The 26,919-nt window shown below is 44.6% G+C and overlaps 1 protein-coding gene across 1 annotated transcript in view; it reads left to right on the forward strand.

Moving 5' to 3' along the window:
* Window positions 1–26,021, forward strand: part of LOC138534052 (tumor necrosis factor ligand superfamily member 18-like) — a 38,930-nt gene extending 12,909 nt beyond the window's left edge. Inside the window, exon 3 of the mRNA XM_069641192.1 lies at window positions 22,601–26,021. Coding sequence (XP_069497293.1) covers window positions 22,601–23,010 — 410 coding nt within the window. The 3' untranslated portion in view covers window positions 23,011–26,021. The remainder of the gene's footprint in view (window positions 1–22,600) is intronic.
* The last annotated feature ends 898 nt before the right edge of the window (window positions 26,022–26,919 follow it).

Below are 26,919 nucleotides of genomic sequence, written 5' to 3' on the forward strand. Positions count from 1 at the left end.
CCTGTCCTCAGATCTCTGCCAGCAATGAAGCAAAGAAAAGCAGGTGGGGCTTTTTGCTGCTCGATGGAGAACACTCACCAGAGGTGTTTTTCGGGAAAGGACTTTGTATCACTGAGTCTAACACATGTTGCAGTATCAGAGTTGGTGGAAGTTGCTGATGGTAATTCACTCAGCAAATGTTAGCATCTTTATCTGTAAATACTAGGATTAGGTGAGCAAGCAAGAAGGTCACATCCTTTCCTTTCAGAGCTTACTGCAATTCTGTGCACCAAGCCACGCCGAGCATTTCTCAAGTTGTTGGTCTAGTGAGACTCCAGCAAGCCGTCTGGTTCATCTTGCGATACACATAACGACACCTACCTCCTTCCCTTTGGTGGAACAAGGGTACATTAGTCCATGACATAATCCTTGTATCATTCTGGCTTCTTTCTGGTCCGAGATGGTCTTTATGTATCCAAATAGGAAGCACTCAAACTTGGAAGGATCTCTTCGATAAAGTCCCTCTCCAATTTCTTCTGCTGCGCAACTGCTGCTCTCTTGACAAATGTCAATTTCTATGAATGGCTCCAGTTGGAGCTCCTCTGCATCAGGAGAAACAGTCTTGTCTGTGTGACTTTGCCTTGATGGTGGGGAATCTGTCATTGATGGGTATTGTTTTGCAGAGGCATCAGCTGAGTTTTCTCCTCCTTCCTTTTGCGAACATTACTACTCATTCCATATTCCATCATCATCAGTGAGAACATGGTTGGTTCCTTTATGCGTCACTTCCCCATCACCCACTGAGATTCTCTTCACTGCTCTTCTGTCATCATACAACCTTTTCTAATTGTCATTTGCTCTCCTTACGCTCCATGCTATGTCTTTCCTTACAAAATGTGGTATTCGCTCACACCTTTGGCAACCATGCAGGGCCCAGGGCTGATGCTGCTTTTCTACCCCATAACATGTGAATTGGTGACATTCTTGTGAGGACGGTGTGTGTCAACCTATGTGTATGTACACATTCCAGGGCTGCGTCAAAGGAGCTGAAACCTGAAGCCAATGCCAGTGGGATGCTGCCTTTTATGAACCCGATGGTACATTCTAGTGATCTGTTTGCTTGGGGATGGTACCACGTTAACCTCTTCTATTTTATTCTTGCATGGTTGAGAAATTCTTCTGTTTCCAGAAGTGTAAGTCGCACCTTGTTGTCAGTGATGATTTCTTTGGGCACAAATATTATCTGAAGAGTTAGCATGGTAATGTTAGTAACAAATTGCAGTTCTGTTCATTTTGACAGATAATCCACCACTATGAGCTCATGCCTCTGGGCACATGCAATATATATATCATACAGGCTATTTGTCACAGGTTCATGATGGAATCTTTGTTGTGAGCAAGTGTGCCTGTCTGAGTTGGAGGCGTTTATCTGAGTTCACGCATTCATGACATTTTTCAATGAGCATAGCAATCTTTTTCCATACTGGTCCACCAATGTTCTTTTCTTATCCTTTGTATGGCTCTGGAGCAGCCCAAATGGCCTTCATGCACCCTATTGATGATTTCTCTCTAAGTCCCCTGGGTGGTACCTCTTTTTCCTCCCAGAATGATATCTGTCTTTCAATAAACAGCTCATATGAAATCTTCCAATATGAATGCAGAATTACGGGTTCTAACTTTTCATCAACCAATTCTGTCTTGATACAATTCGAACTCCTTTGAATTACAGGATCCTTACTCATCTCTTCCATCCAATGTTTTTTGCTCAGTGTGGGACTATCTCTGCTACTGACAACATCAATGAATACTACAATACACTCTTTCTTTATAAAAGTGTTTTCTACTGTTGAGGGGGACTCAAACCCTCTCACCTAGCATACCCCAAGATGACAGATGCCACCCACTGAAGCAGCCCCACAGACCGTAACCAGATTACATCACCAGTAATCATGAAAAGGCATGGCTGAACACACCCTCAGAGACATCAACTCTGATTTTCTAACTACACTTCACTTCTGTGGACTTTGAAGGTAGCGAGATACACAGTCATCTTGCAAATATTTACATCCTGGGATATGAAGCACAGAATATGTTTATTCCTAAAGCTTCACCGACAATCGGGACAACCTGGGCAGGTCATTTATCTTCCATTCACATGCAAGCCTTTAATGTGAATTTTGGAGTAGATGTGTTTGGACGTAGTTAAGGTTTTTTAGACAAATGATAGTCCACTTCCTGTCTCGCCTTTCGTCTGGGCCAGAGTAGCTCCTATATTAGCATCAACAGTAATGTAAATGACCCAAAGTGGAATAAATGGTTGTAGACCTGGCGTATCCCTAATCAGCTGTTTAACTTGCTTTAACTTCTCATGTGGCTGGCCCTTTCTGAAAATCTGTGCACAAACGTTGCATAATCTTCAGCGAAACCCAAATAGGATCTAAGTTCATCCATGTTACTAGGCGCAGGTGCTTCTGTCATTGCCTTGAGAAGAGGTAGTTTTCTTTTCATGTCCTCAGATTTTATGCATATCCCAATTACTCAATGGCATTTATCCTGAAAACATATTGTCCATGTTTGAGTCAAATGCTGTTTCTCTAATCTTAGTAAGACTCTCTTCAAAGCTGTGTAATGAGTTTCTTAATTTTTGGCACAAATTAATATGCTGTCTTGAAAGTATGGCACATTTTCTTTTTTATTTAATATGGAGTCCATCAAATATTAGAAAACTCAAGCCGCTCACAATAACTCGAAAGGCATTTGGGTACATTGAAATGTCATGGAAGGTGTCAGGAAAGCTGTAAGTGGCTTTCATTCCAGTGTAGTCTGACCTGATACCATCCGTCATGTATATCAAGCTTCGAGAAGACTTTCGCGAACTTTAGCATTTGCATCAACTCATTCATGCCAGGTAAAGAGTAGCTGTGAGTTATTAATTCTCTAGTTAAACTCTGTGAGTCGATGCATATGCGTATGGCAGATGTTTGGGGCTTTTTAATAAGAAGCACCCAACCTGTAGCCTGTGATCATTGAACTGGTTCTGTGGTTCCTTCCTTAACTAACTTTTCCAGCTGGACTTGCAATGCATGATGGGCCATTGCTTGTTCTGGACAAACCTTGTGTTTCACTGGTAAAGCATCTGCTTGTAAGAGAATGTGACGCACAAATCATTTAACACAACACAAAGAGTTTGAGAAAAGCATGACATATTTCCTTTCCATCTCATTCACACAACCAATGTCCAGTAACATCACTTGTTCCTCACCAAAGGGGTCAAGCTTTATGTCTAAATATGCTTGATAGTCCCAGCCCAATAATGGCGTCCATTTGCCACAGATTAAACACTGGTTACAGCTGTCTACCCTTTGAACTCAACGTGGCATTTGTGGTACGCTAGTAAGGCCACAGTAGCTCCTCTGAAGACCATTGTGTTTCTCTTTACATTTCTCAGATCCACATTCTCTGTAGCCCTCATCTCTTTGTAGGTGCTGATTGGAATGATGTTATGTTATGTTAAAGGATATTTATTTTGTGCACTATTACCCCTGGAGTGGTCCCCTGGCACTCTGGCGGATCTGAAAAGCAAGAGGGGAGGGTAAGTTAGTAGGACTTTGCAGAAAAGGCTCAAGAGAGCTGTGATGTGCTGTTGGCAGCTTCAGTTCGCTTTACACCGTTCGCTGAGCGTGGGTGTGATTTCTTTTGGTCGGTAGCTGTCGGGTGCTGTTGTGCGAAGCTATGTGTGGTTTGTTTCGTTGTTGTGGTGTAGTGAAGTGTGTGGGATTTGTTGTGTAGTATAGGTATGGTTGTGTTTAGAATTTGAGAGGTGTGAGCAGAGGGATGAGATTTGTAGTGGGGTTGGTTAGTGGTGGCACTTCATTGTACCTCCTATGCTATGGCTACCTGTGATACGTGTCCCTGCTAGTGTCGTGTATTGTAGTGCTCTAAGGGAAGGAGGCTCTACCTCCTTTTTTCACTTTCAAAGGTTGTGGGTTGTCTGCAGGGCTATTTAGAGGCAGTGCCTCCTCGTCCACCCAGCGTCCAGGACAATTTATTTCTGCACCAGTTTTCCCTTTGGCCTGTACTGGTGTGCACCTGCCACCTCTTAACTATGCCCCTTTCGAGGGGACAGTGGGACCTTTTCCCTGTGCTCTTTGTTCTACCTGGTCCCTGTGGTTTTCTGTTCGGTCGCCACTCTTTCTCCTACAACTCTTTTCCACTCTGTCTGTGATTCAACTTAGGACGCTCCCTCTTTAAACTCTGTTAGTTAAGGCCCTCCATGGAGACTTGGGTCTCCCTCCCACTCAGAAGTCCCTCCAACTCCCTGCACTTGTCTTGCAAGGTGTGTGTTAATTCTTAGGGGTGTAAGTGTCGCTTTTTCGTTTTCGTCCAGTTCTCATTTAAACAGCCAGGTTTTTAGCAGTTTTGTGAATTTTAGATGGTCCTTCATGTTTCGAATTTCTCTCAGGAGGGAGCACCAAGCTTTGGCCGTTAGGCAAGAGAATGCTAAAGTTTTTTTCCTTATGTACTGAGGGTTCTGGCCAGTTGGTAAAAGGTGATTTTTTTGTAGCAATTCTGCTCCTTGGCCGTGGATTGCTCTGAATGTGATTTGTATTTTTTACTAGCAGCCAGTGTAGCATCTTTAGCACAGGAGTGATCTGGTCTCTTTGTGATAGTTTAAGGAGGGGTCTGGCTGCTGCGTTCTGTATGTGTTGTATTTTCTTCAGTAGATAATCTGGCATTCCGAGGTATGAGCTGTTGGCGTAGTCTATCCTGGACACGATGAGGGAAATGATGGCTAGTGTTTTGTGCCTAAAGGAGAGGAATGGTAGGATCTTTTTGGTCAGGTGTCGACGGAAGAAGCATTTCTTGATTATTGTGTTTACTTGCGGTTCTAGTGTTTGCTCGTTGTCCATTAGGATTCCAAGGTTTTCAACTATTTTTGATGGTGTGGGAGATGCTCCTAGTTCTGTTTGCCATGGGATGTTCCTGGTTTTTGGATATGATCATGATTTCTGCCTTGCCTCTGTTGAGTTTGAATACAAGCAAAGGGGCCACTATCCAGTGGCAATGGTCTGCCCGTTGGGAGACACACCAGTCAGGGGCAAAAATATCTAATCACAAAACAACAAAAGGTGTCTGGCGGATACGTTCAATCAGAACACAAGTCTTGATATTTTTCAAATTTACAATTGAAACCCAGAATTGGGATTGTTCTAATCTGGGATTGGGTCACCCAATCCCAGATTAGAACAATCGCAATTCTGGGTTTCAATTGTAAATTTGAAAAATAACAAGACTTGTTTTCTGATTAAACGGATAAACTGAGCGTGAAATTGATATATGCCTCTCTCCATGCTCGATTCTTCCTTTATCTTTGCCTTGAATATATGATCTTTAATATATGTATTTTATGTCTATGTCTAAGAATGTGTATTTGTTGATGCTAATGTTGTTTTAATGCACCCTTATATGTTGGATTTCACTGTATACACGTTTTCTCGAGCTTTCTTTGTAATTATAACATGTAAAATGGTATTTATCTATTCTCTTGCTTTGTTGATTTGATTGTTTTTTCAATAATATCACTCAGTTTTTTTAAAGACTAGGTGATGACAAGGTGTCCTTTGTTCTGTATGATTTAATGTAGTTAGAATGACCTTGGCTAAATAGGATTGAATCAGGTAATTGTGTTTAAATAATTTGAACCTAATAGGGCCAATCCACGACGCACTAGCACCTTTTGTTGTTTTGGGTTGAGTTTGAGGCTGTTTGTGTTCATCCAATCGTAGAGTTGTTTCAGACAATCTGCTAGCGTTGTGTTCTCCTCTTGTAAATCTTCGATTCTGTAGATAATTTGGGTGTCATTTGCATAGTTGTAGCAGGTGAGGCTGTGCCTTTTGATGAGGTTGATTCGTGGGGTCAAGTAGATGTTGCAGAGGAGTAGGGATAGGGAGGATACTTGCAGTACTCCACAGGTGGTGTCTTGCGGCACTGAGTCCAATGGTTTTATCCATACTGTTTCTGTTCTTTCAGATTGGAATGATTTAATCCAGCTCAGTGCCATGTGGGTGATCCCTGTTTCTTCCAGTCTTCTGATTAGGATGTTGTGGTTGACTGTGTCGAACGCTGCAGAGGTCAAGTACTATCAATGCATAGTTTGTTTTGTGGTCTGAGTTGGCCCTTAGGTCATCCCAGATAGAGAGAAGGTGCCATCTCCGTCCCTCTCATGGGTCTCAAGCCGACTTGTGCCTGGTCCAACAGTTGGTGTGTTTTCGTAGACATAGGTTTCTAGCAGTTTTACTAGATTGGGAATGTTTGATATAGGTCTGTAGTTATAGAGGTCTTCCACATTGCCTGCTGTTTCCTTGAGGAGGGGTTTGATGTATGCAGGTTTGAAGGACCACGGTTCTCTCCCCGTTGAGAGCGATTGGTTGAAGAAGTTTCTGTGGCAGTCTAGTGGCATGCCTGGTGTGAGCATTGATTTATGAATGTCTGTGGGCAGTGGGCTATTGGGGATCCTGCTTTATTACTAAGTTTCACCAACTTGATTAATCTATCTACTCATATTGTGAGAAGCTTTGCAGGTTATTCTTTGGTTCCAGGTTCTGCGGGGGCCTGGTTCATTATCTGGTCAATTAGTTTGCTTTGTATGATCCGATGTATGTCAGTGATTTTTTTTTTAATGGTCTGCAAGGTTGTTGCATAGTTTTTGTGAAGGCAATGGTGTGTTGTTGCATCCAAGTGGGTTTCTTATCTCATTTATTGTGGTCGCTATTGTGATTCGGTTGTCATAGTATTTCCTTTTGGCTTTGAGAATTTCCTTTTTGTATGCTGATTTTTTTAGATAGTTTATTCTCTTGCCTTGTTGTCGTTTTCCCCCATTCTAGATTAAGTTTCTTTTTTTTCTTTTTTCATTATACTGAGGTGGGATGAGAACCATCTTTCCACTGCTTTCTTTTGTTATGGGATGCAGGGTTTTTCCTGGGAGATGCTATCTGTTATATCGGCGATCCATTTCTGGATTAGGTCTGCTCTTTCGTCTAGTCGGTTCCGTCCAGACCTGCAGTTGATGGTTTTGAGGATTGCAGTTGTTCTTTTAAATTACTAATTTTTTATGGTATTCAGGTTTCTTTTCCAGATCGTGGGTAGCTTTTGCAGCAGTCTGGGTGCTTTGGCTGGTAGTTGGATCACAAATGGTATGATGAGGTGATCGCTCCATAATATTTGTATTGGCAATGCAGTAGAGATCAGGTTTTTGTTGGCAAAGATTGCGTCGAGAGTATGTCCTGCTGTGTGAGTCGATCATTTTACCATCTGGCATAGTTTCATTGTCTCGAGTTGCTTGATTAGGGATTTTTGAGAGTTTGCGTTCTCTTCTTCAAACCATGTGCCTGATTCATGGAAGTGTATTATAATGGCGAAATCCCATAGGAAAACATTCCATGAATCAGGCCCCATATGTTGAAGTCCCTGAGGATGATCAGGTGGTTGTGTTTGATGGCTATGATTGTGATGGCTTCTATGAAGATGTCTACAAAGGTTGCGTCATAGGTCGGTGGTCTATAGATGGGTATGAATGTGAGGTTTGTTTTTGAGTAAGCAGTCAGTTGAAGGACGAGGGATTCACAGTTTCTTATGTTTAGCGGGGTGGCTGTTTTTATTTTCAGGTGTTCTTTGTAGGCTATTGCAAGTCCTCCTCCGCTTTTTCCTAATCTGTTTACCTGTGTGCATTTGAAGTTTTCGGGTAGGCAGCTGTGCAGTGTGACTTTGTAGTTGTCATCTAACTAGGTTTCTGTGACAAATAAGATGTCTATTCCACCGTTGTAGAGTAGATCGTAGATCTCTGTAGCATGTTTGGACATTGATTTAGCGTTGATTAGATTGTAGTATATTTTTATAACAGTGTTTTGTTCAAGGTTTGGTCATATGGTGGTCTTGTTGGGGGTTTTCCTTGTTGCTCTCAGTATGTGCGGTGTGATCAGTAAGGTCTGTTTCGTCATTGAGTAGATTTGCTAGGTTTTGTATTGGGTTGTTCCTGACTCCTTCCGGTTCCCCTTCTGTATCTCATTGCAGTTGCTGTAGGTGCCCTTGTGATTTGGTGATATATGGAGTGAGGACATCAGGTTATATTCCTTCTGCGTCTTTCTGGTATTTTCCAGTGCAGTCCTGTTATCTCGCTCGGTTTGCGTCATTGTGATTGTTGAACCAGGGGTTGTAGGTCCTCGCAATTTGGTTGTTTACTGATATTTCCTTTGTGGTTCCGGTTTGGTCTTTGGTGTTTATCTTGTTGTCCTTTTGGTTTGGGTTGTTGATCCAGGGGTAGCATGCTCTCGTGGTTCGGTCCTCTTCCAGGTATTTGCTTTCTTTCTCAGATGTGTTTTTTTCCCTTTTTGTTTATATTTGGGGACCTTTGGTTGATGTTGTAGGAGGTGGGTTGAGCGGCTAGCTAGCCATTGAGTTGGTAGAGACCTGGTGGTTTGTGTGCAGTGGGGGAGGATGTTTGGGGTGGGGGCACTACCGATGTGCAGTGGCAACCTGGGTTAAGGGGCGTTGTGCTAGGTGCGAGAGCAGGGTTATCCGAACCCGCGGTTGGTAAAGGTGTCTGGTTTGGAGATACAGAGATTAGTCAAGAGGCACCTGCAGCTTAGCTACCGGGGTTTTAGGCTTGCTCAAGCTGGTGCACAGCAGCAGTACTTAGCTTGGGGATGCCTGTTAGGAGGGAAAAGCCTAGGATGGTGGTCAAGAAATCGCAAATGCCTTGATACCTAGCTATGGGATACTTATTAAGGTGGGAGATAGTCCCCACTTTAGAGCAGAGTACAGAATGAGGTAGCACCTAGATTTTGGGTATTTGGCAAGGGGAGAGAAGCTCACATTGAGGGCACAGATTATGGTCAAGCCCGCCATTACACTGATCTCCTTACCATCTATTTTTATGTCGCTATGTGGTGTCTTTCGTTTTGCCCCATTTTGTTGCACTGCTATCACTGTGTGATCTTCATCATGTGATGGGCTCTTTCCCGAATATGTGGCTGTGCCTACTACAGCAACCTTTTTCATCCTTTTGATGGCACACTTTGGAAAAATTACCCAGATTTCCATAACTACTGCATTCCATAGGTGTCTCATCCTTCCTTCTTGTTGCATTTTCTTCTTTTTCACATTTGCACTGCACGCACCTCATTGGAGGACACTGCTCCTGCCATTTTCTTGCCTTTCTTGATAGTTTCGTCAGACACTTCTTCAATATGTCTTGCCTTATGTAGTGTCATTTCATTCTCCTGAATGAACTTGCCTTCCGCTGTTTTGTTGCCAATTAGCGCGGTAATAATTTCATGAATCATGTTTCCGGGTTATTTCTGAACTCAAGCAGCATTGCCATTTCTTTCATCCTTATTATGTGATTATCAATTCGTTATTTTGCTTCCTGTTTCCTTGTGTAAAACGTATACGATGCAGCACTATGTTGTCTCTGGCAATAAAACTTGAATCTGTTCTTGTTATCACACATATACATTCTCATCAGCCTCCCTTGATGGCACAGGGTTCAACCCTGCAAAGACCCTTTGTCTTTCAAGTCCTACAGCATTCACTAACCTCGCCTTTTTCATCACTGGCATATAATTGCAACACATGTTGTGAATAAGGGCAGCCACTGTCTATGGTAGCGGCCTCCCTGACATTGGCAGGAATGAGGGTGGTGGTGTAGCTCCTTGCATGGCCTTAGTGACTGTTTCATGAATGGTCTCCTTAGACGGTAGGGTAAGGTCACGACTCGTTGCCAAACGTTCCTCAGTTGCTGGCGTAAGCCGACCTATGGTAAGTAATTCAGGTTCCATGTGTTAATATCCCTGCAAAAATATTGCCATACAAAAATATCGCCACATTTTTGCGGCGATATTAAGGCATGGAACCTGCTGAGGACACCCCCGCAACCCCTGTATTATTTTAAAAGGAGCGGAAGACACACCCACAACTCCAACTCCCAAAAAAACCTAATATTATCCCCACTAAAAATTTCTCCTATGGCCGTTCCCGACGACCATATATACGGCAATATTTTGGGTGGGGATAATATTACCTGATACCGTAATTTACTTAGTAAAATCTTTATGTGGCGGCAGCATCTCTTTTCTAATATTAGTTGAGCAAGCAATTGGGTTATGCCTTCTTCATCGCTCTGTATTTCTGCATGCTAAACTACACCCCACACTCTTCAAATGTTTGGTCTCCTGAGACTCAGGCAAGCCATCCGGTTCCTCGAGTAAGACTCACAATGGCAAGCATGTGTTGTCAGAGTTTGAGTGTCCACTGGCAGTGAAGAGCAAACATGGGAGGACAGAGACAAGCGTGTCCTAGGTGAAGTGACACAACATGTTCTGCTTCTGGGATCAGGCCGGGGCTTTATATCTTGGGAGGCGGAGTGAAGGAACACGGATAGCTGGCAGAAGAAATCTTCCCTACTAGACATTAAAGGTATAACTGGGAGTACTAGCTGATGGTCAGTTGACCACCCTCATACGCCCGCACCTTTCTCCAGCAAGACACTGTAAAGGACTATCGTTGCAGCACCTCTACAAGAACACACTGGAATTACACACTCCTGTCTCATATGGATCATACTAACCCAACATGGCAGATAAAGGTAGTTGGCCCCTTTACTCATACCCATAGCCAGGAGTATGTGTTTGGGGGTGCATGGCCCCCTGTAATGACAGCAACATAAAAGGTGATCTGTTAGGAAGTGAAGGGGGTGCATAATATCCACTTTGATAATAGTCCTTAAAATATACTGCTAATGGTACACTTGAAAACATGTTTCACAAACTATGATGGCTTAAAAGACATATGTATTAGTGGTGTCCAACCTCATGTTCCAGTGCAGCAAAGTTAGAGTCACATCTGCTCCGTATAAGCAATGGGTTTATAATATTTTAAATATTTTTTATCGGGCCCATACCACCCAGTAGACATAATGTCCATCTGAGCCCCGTCACAGGGTGAATGCCACGCACGAGAACTAATCTGCTAAGGAAAGAACATCCATGGTCCTTTGAGTACCATTCAATTGGTGAATTACACCTGTTATTTAAGCACTTAGAAATGTGCGGAATCTGTCAGGTAGCGCTTTATGAGCACAAACGTTCCTAATTATTATCATGTTGCAGAATAAAAGAATGTGTCAGATAATATGTCAATAATTACTGTTTCAAAGGAAATGAGTCTACTACAAACGGTCTCATTCTGACATTGGCGGTAGCCGTGCCGGTAAATATCGGTACGGCTGCCGGCGGAGTCATAAAATTACCAGCCCCCGGCAATGGGCAATTACTGGGACATTTTGGCCCCACCGGACCAGGTAATTGCCCATTGCCGGGTGCCGGTAATAATTACTCCCCATTCCCATTTGAGCCGCGGGTCACCTGGTGGGTGAAAAGGCACCCGTGAGCAGACCTTGTCGTTTGCCGGTCTGGTAACAACGGTATCGGCAAGCTTACTGGTACCGTTGTTACCAGACCGGCAACCTCATAAGGAGACCTGTGTCGGAAAATACATCCACCTGGATTCCTGAGCCAGAGAAAATGCTGTTGAAATGCATGTAATACTGCTTTACACATCTAAGATATGTGACCTTCAACAGATTACAGACAGCACTTTCCAAATATAAGAGTTATGTAAGACGATCTGGTATGTATAGGATTGTCTAATTAAATAAACATGCACCTCTGTTTATATGTAACAGAATGCCTGCTCATCAGTAAAAGTGACACCAAATTCATGTTTATCATTTACTATGGCCCTACCAGTCACCCAATGCCTGTCCAGTCTCTACTGTAGTTCCTAATGTCTGCCAATAGGTAGCCCTGTCAGTGAATTAATGGCAACTTCTTCCTGTGCAACAGGAACCTTGCCCTTCAGGTATGGTGCAACTGGATGACCGACTTCCAGTTACTAACAGAGCATAATACACCTATCGCCTGTACACAAGTTCCTATGTCCATAATGTCTGCCCACCAGACATTGTGCCACATAGGAACTGTTTGTCGATTATTGCGCGAGGTAGGACATGTTTACTGTGCTGCAGAATGCTTGTCAATTGGTTGCTATGTATCTAATGCTTGCCCATTGTTGCAATTCATATAAAGGCTGCCCACGAATTGGTGTGCATGGGCTTCTTGGTCATGAATTAGGTGCCCCGGCTCCCTACCATTCAATAACTGTATGTAAAGTTATCTAGTGGTTACTGTACCTAGGCACAGCCTGCCAGCCTCTATCTGACTTCAGCAGGCCTTCCCCTCGTTAATTGCAATGAGAAATGCCCATTGTTTATTGTGCCTGGAGAGCCTGTCCTTCAGTTTCTATGTCGCAGAAAGCCATCCCATTGTTAATCTGCACAAAATGGCTGCCTATTTGTTACTACTCCACATAATTTCTGACCTTCAGTTCCTATGCACGAAACTCTTGCCCATCATTGCGTCTGGCTGAGAAGCGCGCAGCCCTCAGGGGTGATTATAATTGTGTCAAACAAAAGGTTTTGGTTTACTAGTGACAGTGAGTATAATCCATCAATCATGGAAGCGCAGTGCAGGTGCATTATAATGTCGGAAGTGTGCTTTTTTAGGCTGTCCAACAGTTCCATTTTTCACTGCCTCCTCTTTTTCAACCACCACACGCACAATATTTAGGCCCTGTGGATTATGCCGACGATTTCTGGGATATATCTCTGTTCCAATCGAATACTGACTGTAACTGTCACCCAGAGGAGCATAAACCAACGCACAGGAGTAGAGAGTATCGCTCGTTGGTTTCAGTCATTTTCACATCTCAGAGCACTCTCACTCCAGGGACTAGATTCAAAGCAAATATCCCAGCCACGCTCAGTGGATGAAAGTCTTGGTGCACAATCTCACTCATTGGGTGTGAGACTCAATAATTCAGTGTACGCCTTACCTCTACAAGAACTCACACAATCACCACATATGAGTCTCACACTTGGGAGCACAGCAACATTCATTGGGAGGCGATCTCAAACCAGCAGTGTAGTCCCACTACTTTGCTGTGAATATGTCTCCTTCCATGCTAGATTTGCACACCAGAGCAGTCTTGTTAATTCCATGTGGATCGACACGTCAGAGCGTAGCCTTACTCATAAATCTGAATCTCGTTCTTGGGAGCCTAGTTCCCCTCAGTGAGTGCACTCTTAGATGAAATATACAAATCATCTTGTGAGAGTCTTATACTCCAACCACATGTTCGCTGCCAGAATGAGAGTTTCATATCTCAGGACTCAATACGCAGTTTCACCCACTGGGGATGAGCCCCACAGCTGGAAGGACAGCCTCACTCACTGTGTGTGAAATGCAAACCTGGGGACATTGTCTCACTCATTGGGCCTCATTCCGACTTTGGAGGTAACCACGCCGCTATTTGCGGCATGGCTGCCTCCAAAATCGTTCCGACTCCGCCCTGGTGAATGGAGTAATTACCTGTCCATTCCAAGGTTGGAGGGACCGGTAATTCCCCATTCACCAGGGCCCTTCCCCATTCCCATTTGAGCCCCCATAGGGCTCAATGGGAACCGGGAAGGCGCTAATAACGGTACCGTAAATTATGGTACCGTTATTAGCACTAAAGTCCCTTTGCGGGTCCGTGCTTAACGCCTGCTAACTCGTAATAAGGCGGTAAGGGTTTAACGGCACCGGTCTCATTACTGGTGACCGTTAACCCTTACCGCCCTACTCGGAATGAGGCCCATTGTGTCTGTTACAACTTGAAAAATACTCACTCCTTTGCTATACCTTATTTCATGTTAGTCTAACTAGTTAAAGAACATCCTGAACCTTTGCATGTTAAGTCCCATACCTAGAGCAGAGTCGGGCATCATTACAACTCTGGCAGTAGCCGTGCCGGTAAAACTGGCATGGCTGCCGCCGGAGTTGCATTTTTTCCAGCACCCGTGAATGGGCAAGAACCGGGTCATGCCGAGTTCGGCGGACCCGGTAATTGCCCATTTGCGGGTGCCGGAAACAAGGGACTCCCCATCCCCATTCGGCCTCATAGGGCTGAATGGGAATGGGGACGTTGGATAGACCGGCGCATTCAGAGTGCTGCTGGTGCATCCGACGTGCTGTGCTTGCGGGTGCCGGTCAGCCCGCCAGGAAAAACCTGGCGGGCTGACAGCCACCCACGAGCACAGCTCGTAGCATGGCGGTCCGGTAACTACGGTACCGGCATGCTTACTGGTACCTTAGTTCACGGACCGCCATGCTTGTAATGAGGCCCTTAGTCAATGAGTGATTCTCACATGTGGGAGCACAGACCTTTACCTTCGGTGCAAAGCTCAGAACTGGGAAGCTCTCACGTGAAAGCACAATTTCACTCATTGGCTCATAGTCTCATTCGTTATGTGTGAGCCTTGCAACTGGGAGCACAGTCTTACTCATTGCACGCGAGCTTGACACCTATGAAGCATAGTATCACTCATTAGGTATGAGCCTCTCTCCTCTATTTGTGCAAGTCTCACACCAGGCAGCAGTCTAATTCACCGTGTGTGAATCTCACTCCTTAAGGTACATTCTAATTTACTTAGTGTGAATCACTCATCTTAAAATAGTGTCACACACATTTGGTCAATGTCTCACACCTGAAAGCGAAGTTCCAATGAATACTTCCTTGCCTCACACTTTGGAACATAGGCCACATAACGAATTTGGTGGTATTTCTGTGGTAAATGTGTCAAAATACCACCAAACGGATTTACCGTTACTGCCACTTGGTCTGGCGCAATTACTGCCAGAAAACAAGTGGTGGTAGGTGATGTTAGCCCCCATTTATTGAAGTCTGTAAGACTTTGTGGGGATTTTGGCAGAATTACCGCTGGCGGTAATTCCGATGATGTTTCTGTTTTTTTGGCGGTAAGGCAGAGGAATTACCTCCACCATTCTGCTGGGGGCTTTTCCTTCAACTTACCTTCAAGCCCGTAGTTTGGCAGTGCAGTAATGCGGTTGTAATGCAGTGGTAACACCGTTTTTGTTCACACAGATGAACTTGTAATGAGGCCCATAGTCTGATTGTTGTGAGTCTCACAACTGGGAGCAGGCTGTAGCTCAATGGGAGAGTGTCTCACACCGTAAAGCACACTGTCACCCATATGTTGTCAAGTTCAGATCTTTGTACAATTTCTCTTTCATGGCAGAAAATCCCACTCAGTGCCACAGTCTCACTTGTTGGGTGTGTCTGACATAACTAAGACATGTAATTCATTGGTTGTGAGCCTGAGAATTTGCATCACTGTCTCAGTCATGGGGTAGGAATCTCACATAGCAGGGGCTGCATTCATGTAAATGATCCTTTATCAGGGAGGCCCCATTAATGTAAACGATCCCCTATCTGTGAAGGATTGCCATCTTGCGAAGGTGTAGAAGCCCTGGCTGTTTTGATTTTTATTTAAACATAACATGCAGATAATTATCTCTCAGAGAGGGTGGTCTGCTGACCAGACCACCAACTCCCAAAAGCACCGTGCACACCTGTGCCTGGCTGAATCAGTAGCCCGATCTGCAGCCCCTGCTCTCTCGTGGCACAGAGCAGGTTCAGGGCACAGGTGCCCTCTTGACAGCTGCAGTGACAGCCAAGCCACTGCAGCACAGGAGCTGCATTTAAGATGTGCACCTCTGCTCCAAAACAGCATAATTATCAATCAATCAATGCCACTTTATTTTGATACGTAAAATGTCATAAAAGCATCATAACAAACATAAAATACACAATTCATCAACATATTAAAATTAGATGAAGAAATAATAAAAACATATGCAAAATGAATACCATGAATGCACATTTCATACTTTCAGTTCTTAAGGGCTCAATGGAATATATCAATTCATGTTTATCCTTATATCATTATGCATTATTATTATTATTATTGCATTTATTGACCACAGACTTAGCTCTGAGAAGCAACAGAGCGCTTTACAGAGGTACACACTAACATGGTGGTGACGAACAGAGGTGGGTTACCAAGAGCGTGTGGCGGCACGGGCCCTAGTGCCTTTATGAAAAACCTCAAAGTATCCACATCAGAACACACCCTCTCCTCTAAGGCGCACCTTAAATGCCTGCACACACATTCCTCACACCACTGGGCTATGAGCAGCACCCCGTTGTGTTTTCTCTTTTACTAGAGAAGTGAAAAAAGACCAATACAAATCCATCCATCCCCACCTTTCTACCAGCTAATGAGGCAAAATATGGCTATAGTGGGTTGTAGGTCAATTGGTCGAATCTAAATGGTCGACAGGACAAATGGTCGACACCAAAAGGTCGACAGGTCAAATGATCGCATTTTATTTTTTTGGGGGGGGTCCCCCTTGGGGGGGTCCCCCAGCCCCCTTTTTTTTGCCAAAACCCCCTTTTTTTCCCTAAACGAAAACCTAAAAAAATATATATAACTAAAAAAAAATTCAATCATTTGTCCTGTCGACCAAATTGTGTCGACCATTTGTCTGTCGACCATTTGACTAGACACCGGTATAGTGTGCATGGAGGGATAGCATTGTGGTGGCAAAAAAGTCTTCACGTTTCAACACGCTGCTTAACTGTGGGTGAGGTGGTGCTTTAGAGCAACTATTGGCTTTCTCTATTGGTGACACTTTAGCGCAATCGTTAAGCATAGATGATGGTACTATTCATTCTGGCATGTAGGGGACACTTTAGTTTGTCTCAAGTGTTGCAGTTTATCTGCACCGTTAGGTTTTGCCCATTTGGGATTTTATCACCCCTGCACACTTTGGCTTTGACCCTTAGTTCTGGAGTGCTTTGTAACCACTGTTAGATTTGGTTCTGGTGGTTCATTAACACAGTACTGCGTACTGAGGTCTGCCTAATAGGTGGTGTTCCAGCAGTATCTACTGAGGTTGCAACGTTTTGTCCGAAAGGTGGCGCTTTTTTATTGCCACCATTTGTGCTCATTCATATGTGGCACTTTAGTGCCACTTAATGAGGCTACATAGTTTTGTCCCACAGAGGGCTCCTTAGCGCTGCCATCCTTTTGGGTTTGTAGCTGCTACTTTAACACAACCATTAGTCTTAGCCTTTGGGTGGCCCTTTGGCACTAAATATACAGAGCCATGGTATGGTTATAGATATATGGGATGTGACATGCAGCAGACAGTGCACACTGGGAGACAGTGGGGAGGAGGGTGGGTCTGGGGAGCTACCATGGCACTGCATTTGTCTTCCCTGATGGTGCTCCGACTACAGTGAGTGATGCCACTCCCCCACCCATGTCTCTATCTGAGAACTAGGAGGAGGGTTGTGCGACTGAAGTAATTCCACTTTGCAAATTCAAAACGGTTTGCTTTGCCAATGCTTGTTAATGTTCTGGTTGCAGCAAAGGACCCTGGTGGACTTGTAAGAGGTCAGACAAAAAGCACAATAAACTGAGGCACTTAGTACAAAAGCCAGTATGAGTGTAAGCACACCAGTTGGACCCACCAGGAAGCCCTACTTATGGCCCCTCACTCTGTTCTTGTGGAGCTATGTAACTGTTTAATGAGAGACCACCCTCAACACGGGGAGTTCCTTCCCTCCCCAATGAAGGGGTCATCCAACAAATTGTTTAGTGTCAGTTCTTTATTCAGCCCTATCTCCAATTAATCTCATACCCCTTGGATCCCTCCCCCTCAGCTACCAATGAGCCAAGAACCAGGCCAGTGTACAGGAAATATATTTGAATTTATTTGAATGATAAATAATAGAGATCACACTTAAACAGCACACGCCAACTCCTTCCCGGCTCATGATTAAACCTCTTGTTACACAAATAAATAACGCAAGTTGGGTGGGGAAAACACAAATCACAATTCTTTACGTTCTACAGATTTTACTTCAAGAAATAATCAAACTGGTCAATGAAAAAAATCAATTACGTATGAAAATTCGATTTTCCTGCGTGCTTAAAAGGATAGCAGTTTACAGATTTGTACAAATGCATATGACAATTATTATTTCACCCACACCTTTTGCTTTAAAATAAACACAGGATGATTTAGCACAGTTTGTTTTTCAGACCCTCTCCTCCCCTACTTTGGCCGGTGTTGGGGCGGTCGGATTTCAGACCCCTCCTCCACTTAAAGGCCTGTTTTGGGGAAACTGGACAGAAAGAAATTGGGATGATTTAAGGAATTTTGGATTTCAGACCCCACTCCACGTAAAGACCTGAGTTGGGGAAGCTGGACAGAAAGAAATCAGGATGATTTTAGGAATTGTGGATTTCAGAACCCCCTCCACTTAAAGGCCTGTGTGGGGGAAGCTGGACCACTAAGATTACCCAATTAAATTACAGTCTATAGTTTTCAGCGCACACTGGGAATGAGCATTGTTAATTTTGAATTTTAACAAAAATCCCCCTGTGCTGTCGTGCCAAAGGGCAATTAATTAAATGAATATGTTTATTTAAATAGGCTAAGGATCTACATAGTTTCACCCCTTTCCCTACCCACTATAAAGGGAAAGGATTTAAGGCAAGCACACACCCCCACCTTTTGGTTTCAAATGGCTCAGTTCTATTTACATTTAAAACCTTTCTTTAATGTTCAGGAAGTCCAGCTGCATTTCAGGACCCTCTTGGAGGACAGGGCAGGGGTCTGGTCACTCTACTGTCAAGTATGGCCCTAGATATTCACTGTAGGGTCCAGTCAGCTTTTTATTTTTTTATTTTGCATTCTTTATTGTAACCTTGCACATTTTCAAGCATCGCCAAACAGCACTTCCATGTGCTCACATATTCCCCTCTGGTGCAGGCAGATTTATATGTTGCACCATCCGGTGCAACATATTAACACCCCAAACCCCCCTCGCCCAGCGGCATATCCTGCTTTTCAGTTCTCCACCCTTTTTTGGGACACGTGGACAGCTTCCAACACCTTCATCCGTCTACAAAGTCAGTATCTCTCCTTAGAGTGGGGCCCAGGTTGATTGTCCATGGTCAGCCTGCTCGTGCCTCAGCCCTTCCCCTTTCACCCTCCCCCATTGTCCGATTCATCCTGTGGAGGATCTGCCTCAGGCTGCACATTGTATCTGCCAAGAAATGGGGCCCATTCCATTTCCCTTGCTGGGTGTAGATCGTGTAGGGCCCCACGTAATGTTCTCCATCTCATACACTTCCCCTGCTTTACGGGCCCACATCTCCTCACTGTGTAGCTCAGGACATTTCCACCTGATTACCAAACATACCCTGGCTGCAAATAGCAGGTAGTGTGTCATGTGTGGGAGACGTGACCAACCTTCTTCCCCATCCTCTATGCCAAACAACACTAGCAATAGATCCCCGGCCCTTTGTGTACCCTCCAGCTCTTTGATCCATCCCAACACCTCTTTCCAGAAACACTGCACCCTGGGGCAGGACCACCAGATATACCAATAGTCCTCCCTCTCACCACATCCCCTCCAGCAAGTTGGATCCACCCCGGTGTACATTTTTGACAAATGCACCCAGGCGTATTGGCACCTATACAGAAGCTTCAGGCCATGTAACTTGTACTGAGACGAGATTGAAGTTCTGTGTGCATTCTTACAGATGCGTTCCTATTGATGTTCGCTCAGCTCCCTCCCCAGATCCTTTTCCCATCTCTTCATTGAGGTTCCCATCCCCCGACACCTTGCCACCAAGAGGGCTGAATACACACTGGAGATCAGACCCTTTGTCGAGGTAGACTCTCTAAGAATAAGTTCTGTCACCGTCGGGCCCCTTTGCACTCCCTCCTTCCACTTTTCAGACATCAACACCCCCTTCAACTGTATGTATTGAAATACTGAGAGTCTCTCCAAGTGAAGCCCCTCCCGAAGTTCCTCACAAGTTATGAAAGTGTCCCCCTTGACCACTTGGCCCTCTCTTTCCAGGCCCGTTTCGAACCATTTTTGAAACCTCTGTGGCTCATGGATATCTGCTCTAAAGGGGGGAGACCATATGTGGCTAAGTGGTGATGGCCACGTTGTGACACCCTTCATGTTGGGCTTCGCTCACCACAATCTCCATAGTGGGACCAGCACTCTATGCTGCAGCACCTTACAAGGCTTCTCCACCTTTGGGGCCCAGAGCCATTCCCCCACCGTTACTGGTCTCATCAAGTGATTCTCAATACCTACCCAATGCATGTCCCCCTCTCCTCTCAAGTAAGGCACCAGTGCCCGGAGCTGTGCAGCTCTATAGTAATCGTACATCTCCTTATGTCCAACCCCTCCTCTTTCCTTTTGTTGAATCAGGGTCGTGTAAGTCACTCTGGGTTTCTGCCCCAACCACAAGAACCAATGTATTCAGTGTTTAAGCTCTGCAAAATGTTCCCACGCCATGTCAATGGGGAGCATCTGATATAGGTACAGCACTTCAGAGAGCAATAGCAAAGTAATCTTGACCGTGTGCAGATGCCCTAGCCATGATATGGTCATGTACGACTACCTGTCCAGGTCCTCGAAGAGGGTCTGCACCAGGGGAAGATTGGGGGAGCGGGAATTGGCACCGGTCTCCATCACGCCCAGGTTCTTTATGGCTGTCTCACCTTCAGGCGCGCAAACCACCCATAGTCCCCTAAAACCTATAGTGTGGCCGAAATCGAGATCAATGGGTTCCCCAGGTAGGGGAGCATATCATCTGCGTACATGCTAATTGTGTACTCTATCCCTCCTACACAGATCATCCCCTATCCTGTCATCCCGTCTGATCTCCGCAACTAGCTGTTGAATGGACAACGCAAAGAGCAGTGGTGAAAATGGACACCCTTGCCTAGTGCCCCTCCCCATGGTGAAGTCCCTGGACGGCATCCCATTGACTATCACACTTGCTGCTGGGTGCGTGTAGACTGCCTGCACTCCCCGTAGGAATCATGCCCCAAATCCCTGCTGCTTCAATATCTCAAATAGGAACACCAACTCCACCCTGTCGAATGCTTTTTTTTGCATCCAAACTTACCAACACGTGGTCCCCCCCTTCCATACGCGAGTGTTCCATCAAGTCTACAGTCTTCCTCATGGCATCACTCCCTTGCCTTCCCATAATAAATCCAACATGGATCAGGCAGGGTAATATGCCCTCCAACCTCATTGCCAGCATCCTCGTCAAAATCTTTACGTCGAGGTTCAATAGGTATATAGGGTGGTATGATTTGCAACTACAGGGGTCTTTCCCTTCTTTGGGGATTACCGAGATTAGTGCTCTATTAAAGGAGGGCGGCGCAACACCAGTCTCCATGATGCAATTATATAAGTGGATCAGGCGCGGAACAAGGACCCTTGTAAACTTCTTATAGAAGCCCACTGTATTTCCATCTTCCTCCGGGGCCTTCCCACTTGCCAGTCTGTTCACTGCTGCCTGCATCTCCTCTCCTGTGATCGGGGCTTCTATCGAGAAAATCTCATCCTCACTAAGTCTCTTCAACTCCAGTCTCCCTATGTAGTCCACCAACTCTTCCCGCCCGCTGCCCCCCACCCACTGGTATAGAGTTCCTTGTAGTGGAGTGCCAAGAACTTCGCAATCCTGTCCGGGTCCGTTTCAAGCTCCCCTCCCTCCTGCCTAACCCCATCCACCCACCTCTCGTCCCTCTATGCTCTCAGTCTAGCCGCCAGCAGGGCATCTGCCTTATCCCTCCTTCTCATAAAACCTCTGCTTAAGAAATGTAAACTTCCTAATCGTATCTCCCTCTCCCACCGCCTTTAGTTCTGACCTCTTCTGCTGCAAGAGCGCTCTGTCAGTTTCCTTATAACTCCCCTGCCTGTGCTTGCTCTCTTCTAGACAGATAATTTCCTCACGCAGTCTGTCCTCCAGCAGCCTGTGCTCCCTTTTCCGCCTCGCTCCCTCACTGATCAGGTGGCCCCTCCACTTTGTCTTCCCCACCTCCCATAGCGTGCTTTCTCCACTTCCCCAGTGTCATTTATCTGAAAATATTCTTCGACCATTGCATTGAACTTTGCTGTGAAGTGCACGTCCCTCCATAGTGAGTCGTTGCACCTCCACCAAGACTTACCCCTATCCATCCCTGGAATGTCCACAACCATTCTCACCATATCATGGTCCGACCACCCCAACGGACGAATCTCACATTGCCTCAGCCACGAGGCATGCTCCCGACCCATTAGACGGTAGTCTATGCGCGTGTATGTGTTGTGCTGCCTTGAATGGAATGTAAACCCCCTCTGCCGTGGGCGCAAAGCACTCCAGACATCCATAAGTCCCCGGCAGCCAGCGCATGCCCGAAAGCGTTCTCCGGGACCTGCTGTCGTCAGAAAGAGCCCATCCCCCTAGGAGCCTGTCCCATTGTGCGTCCTCCCAGGAGTTGAACTCTCCCTCCTCTATTACAATTCCACTCCTCATATGTAGGATCCTATCGAGCGCCTTTATGTAAAAGGTCTTCTGACCCTGATTGGGGGAATAAACCGAGGCTAGCACTATCCATGTCACCATTATTTGGCCACCTATAGTGGGTTCCAAACCACTGGAATAAAGTGGAGACTCATCTAGACTGCAACCTAATTGTTCCCAGACAATGTAACCTCTTTAAGTGCTTAGCTGATCGTGTTGGGGGATTTGAGAGTTGTGATGTCATAATGACAGTGTGCTTTCTCGTTTCAGCTGTCAGCGGCTCTGTTGACTGGAACTGGACTCTAAAGAACTGCAGCGGCCACATACGCAACAACGGTAACAAGCTGGAGGTCCTGAAACACGGGATTTACATTGTCTTTGTGCATGTGACGCACACGCACGTGAGTCCCCTGGAGTTCTCGACGCACGATGAACGTTTCACCGTTCAGATCACGAGGGAATCCAACGGGACTTCTGACATTTTCAAGATCAACAATGGCATTAACTGCACCGACTGCACGCCATACATATCAATGGGTCACCCTTACGAGCTGTGGGAAGGAGACCAGCTCTATCTGAAATTGAATAATAAGTTTAATGTTATTGACAGCGAAAACACGTTTTGGGGGGTATATGAAGTGGCACCAGTGATTGTACCTAATGGCCCATTGTACCAATGAAAAGCTTAAACTGATTGGAACCGTTTCTGTCCCCATTTTCGTGAGATCTGTTGACATGAGCTACATTTAGTGCTACGAAGGTGATACAAAACCCAAGTATCTGTGTTTGGCATGTGGGTGGTACATGAAGGGTATAACAAAGGAGCAAGTCCTCATGGTCGGCAGTTCTCCTCACACGCACCCTAGGCCTTTCTCTTAACTGTGCATCTCCCCGCACACTAACAGGAGGGCAAATCTGACTCGACCTAAAATGGATGCTTGTCTGGATGAATAAGGCTCTTGGGTATTTTAGATAAGTACTCCCATTACATTCATGTATTCATAATTAGGGGTTCCTGCTGGTGGAAGGCTTACATGTCTATGGCGTGGTAAACCCATTCTCTCAAAATGTCTGCATAGGAAAGGTTGGGGGTAGCTGCACACCAGGTTCCCCTCTGTAAAATATTCAGGGTCTCTGCCTTGAGGCAGGTACTCAGGGTGAAACACAGTGATGTTAGGTCACCTTCTGAATCTGACATCCAAACGAAATTTGGTGGAATGACTCTAAACTGTTGAGTGCTTGTCTTCTAATTTTGTTGACAGAATGGTAACCTTTGGGTAAAATGAGCTTGCAATTGCGCCACCCCGCAACCCAACTCAGCAGTGATTCACTGGGTGCTATGGGGAAATATTGTGCTAACCACCTGAGCACTCAAGTCCTCCCTTGTGCTGAAACACGGATGACCCTGTGGTTTGTGTATTTATTTATATATTTATTTAATTGGGGGTTTAAAAGCCACGCTGCTACCAGGTTCTAAAAGAGCCATCCGCAGTCTGTGACGAAGAAGAAAGTGAGATCAAACGAGCTTGAGCATGCTGCCTTGGGGAGGCAGTACGTTTTCAATACATGCAAGAGCATGTAGAAGTAATTCCTGATTTTCATGGCTGACGTGAGGCTGTTGGGACCATCAAGATAGGAATATATAACCCCAGTGTGGTCAACTTCTGGTAACTCATAACTGCGGATGTATCACAGTGATACATCCGCATTTATGAGTTACTGGAGGTTTGTGCTTTGTTGAACAAAGGTCCGGATGCATCGTACACATTTAGTCCGTTCTTGATGTTGAAGCGCTCCTGGCTATGAAGTTTCCCGAGTCTTGAAATTGATTTAGTATGTGCAGGGTAGGAGGTGATATTAAATTCTTTCCACACCTGAGATCAAATGTGCTGCCACATTGTGTGGAGTCTGTAAGTTTAGGGAATATTTTTCAAACCTCACTGAAGCAATCAACTTTGATTCATTATTTATTTACAGAATGGTGGACAGATCTGATCGGGTCAGTCCTCGTTCTGTTCCTTGAATGTATCCTAAGATAAGAAATGCATACATCTGAACGTACCCCAATTTGGAAGGTGTCACCTGCCTTGGACTGAAATAGACCTTCACACCAAAGAATCTGTCTTCTATGAACTTCAGCGGGCTCACATGACCAACAAACTTTAATTAAACCTTGATGCTATTTCCGCTTCAATTGATTTCAATGGGCTAGAAATATCTGACCTCACCCAACTTGAACACTCAAGACATTGAGCGGTGTCACTACATTTATTTGCCATTTCACATTGAGATAATTGGAATCAGCACTGTGTTTTAGAGCTGTGATATGCCACTTATTCATGTTGGGTTAAGGTCATTGAGTTTTGGTTTCCTGCCCAGGGAAGGAAACCCTTAGACAAATAATGTCTGATCTCAAAAGGTTTAAACAGTACTTGTCATTGCCATTGAGAATTTCAGCAGATAGCCGACATAGTGCTCCCCTGTCCTCTCCACCTGTACCCCCTCCACTTTTCATGCTCCCTTTTCTCATTGATGTAATGCCTTTGTTAATTAATTTGTCCTAGAGAGGCCATCTTTAAATAGTGAATATGGCTTCTGTTGACATTAGTCTTGCTAGTGTTAATCTGCGAATTACAGCAGTAAGCCTCCATTTATTCATTAGCGATCTACTTATCGGTGGTTCTTTAAAGTAATATTTAGTGACATTGTTTTATTTTATTGTCACTTACATTCCCTATGACATATGTCCAACTTATGTTTGAAAGATGTGAGTAGAAATGATGTGCCATCTCTGCGTTTCTTCCCATACTTAAGTCTTCAATGTCTGATTTCCACTTTATGACTTGGAAGCTGCAATTCTGGTCATGTTTGCTTTGCGGGGTAGCGCTATTTGTACATCACACGAGAGTGTCTTTTATGATGTAAAATTATATCGACGACAGTGGCTAGGAGGGGGTCTTGTTCAGAGCAAGTCCATCCTGACACACAGACAAGCACTTTAATAGCACAGAAGCGACCTTTCCTTGTGTTGTGTTTTAGGACAAGTGGACCCCACTTCAGCTCTGATGCAGAGTGCGTCCATGCACTTCACAGGAACAATAAAAGTATTGGTTTGGCAATTTTATGTGGGCCAAGAAACCGCACCCACTATTTTTGTCGATCATCTCATGAAAACAGCGGTCAGGGAGCAAACATGTTGCATTCCATTTTGTAAAGTAAATCTGCAACAAAAGCAAATGTCACTAGGTGTGCCAAGATGCTTGAATTACCTTTTTTCGGTTCCGTGTGATAATGTCGCCATGAAAAAAAATGCCAGGTAGGTGACTTTTTTTTCCTGACCCCTAAAATTCTTTCCCCAAATATTCTAGGACGGGTTTCGTTATATATTGTTACTGTCAATCCTAGAATATTTGGAGAAAGTGTTTGATTGTGTGGAGGGTGCCTTTTTAGGGAAATGTCGCCACCTGGTGGCGATTTTAGGCGACTTTATCACTGGATATGCTTTTTTCTAGTTCATTCATGTGCCAACCTAGAAGTTACTGAACAGACACATAACTCCATGGATGCTCGTAGTTAATAAATGTTTATGTATATATTATGTATATATTGTGTTATATTAATAATAATAATAATATAAAAAATGGTAAAATGTGTAAATCAATGTGCAAATAAACCATTTAAATATCTTTGACACAGATGTTCGGATGTATTTGTCCCATGCATTTAGCATTAATGAGTACTGGAAAATGTCACTTGTGTAATTGTTAAAGGAAGAATCATATTATAGCTGACAGTCAACACAACACGAGTGAGTGTGTGTGTGAGTGTGTGTGTGTGTGTGTGAGTGTGTGTGCGCGCGCATGGATAACACAAAAGAAACTCAGGAGTGAGCCTGTCAATTCACAATGACAATATATACAGCTCTACAAATCGGAGAATCACAATTATAGCGAATTTAAGGATTAAGGAACACACATACCCTCTATTGAAATGCCCCCACACAGGCACTGCTTTTAACAACACAGGTTTTATCGTACATGATATCACTCATGAAATCATCAATTAAATCACTGATCAGGCAGAAACATGGGCACGTATCTTCCGTTTGCCTCCACCATGGCTCATCATGGGCCCATATGGTGGTAAGTCCACGATGGAGCAACAGCAGAAGCGGCAAACGTGCCCAGTGGTGAAACAACCTGAAAATGTAAACACTTCAAAAAGTCACAGTGCATGGAAAACTGCAAGATTCTCTTGGCATAGTTAAATGGCAGAGGTTTAGATTAATTCAAAACCTTCCAGCCATCACCTCTTGTGTTTTGTTTTAGATAAAGTTAATAAGCATAGACTTCTATGGTCATTGGCCATGAAAGAACTACAGCAACATCAATCAAACATTGAAAAAAACAAATATTGCAGGTGGCATTGGCCATGTATATTTCAGGCTAAATGCTTGCATATTGATCATGAAGCGTTGTCCGGGTCTAGTTATGATATGATATGGCATTTATAACGCGCCTATACACAAGTGTTTCAAGGCGCGATGCTGCAAGGGATGGGAAACAGAGGGAAGACAGAGACAACGATCC

The sequence above is a fragment of the Ambystoma mexicanum genome, chromosome 1q (genome assembly GCF_040938575.1).
Source record: "Ambystoma mexicanum isolate Mex_15411 chromosome 1q, UKY_AmexF1_1, whole genome shotgun sequence".
Taxonomy (NCBI): Eukaryota; Metazoa; Chordata; class Amphibia; order Caudata; family Ambystomatidae; genus Ambystoma; species Ambystoma mexicanum.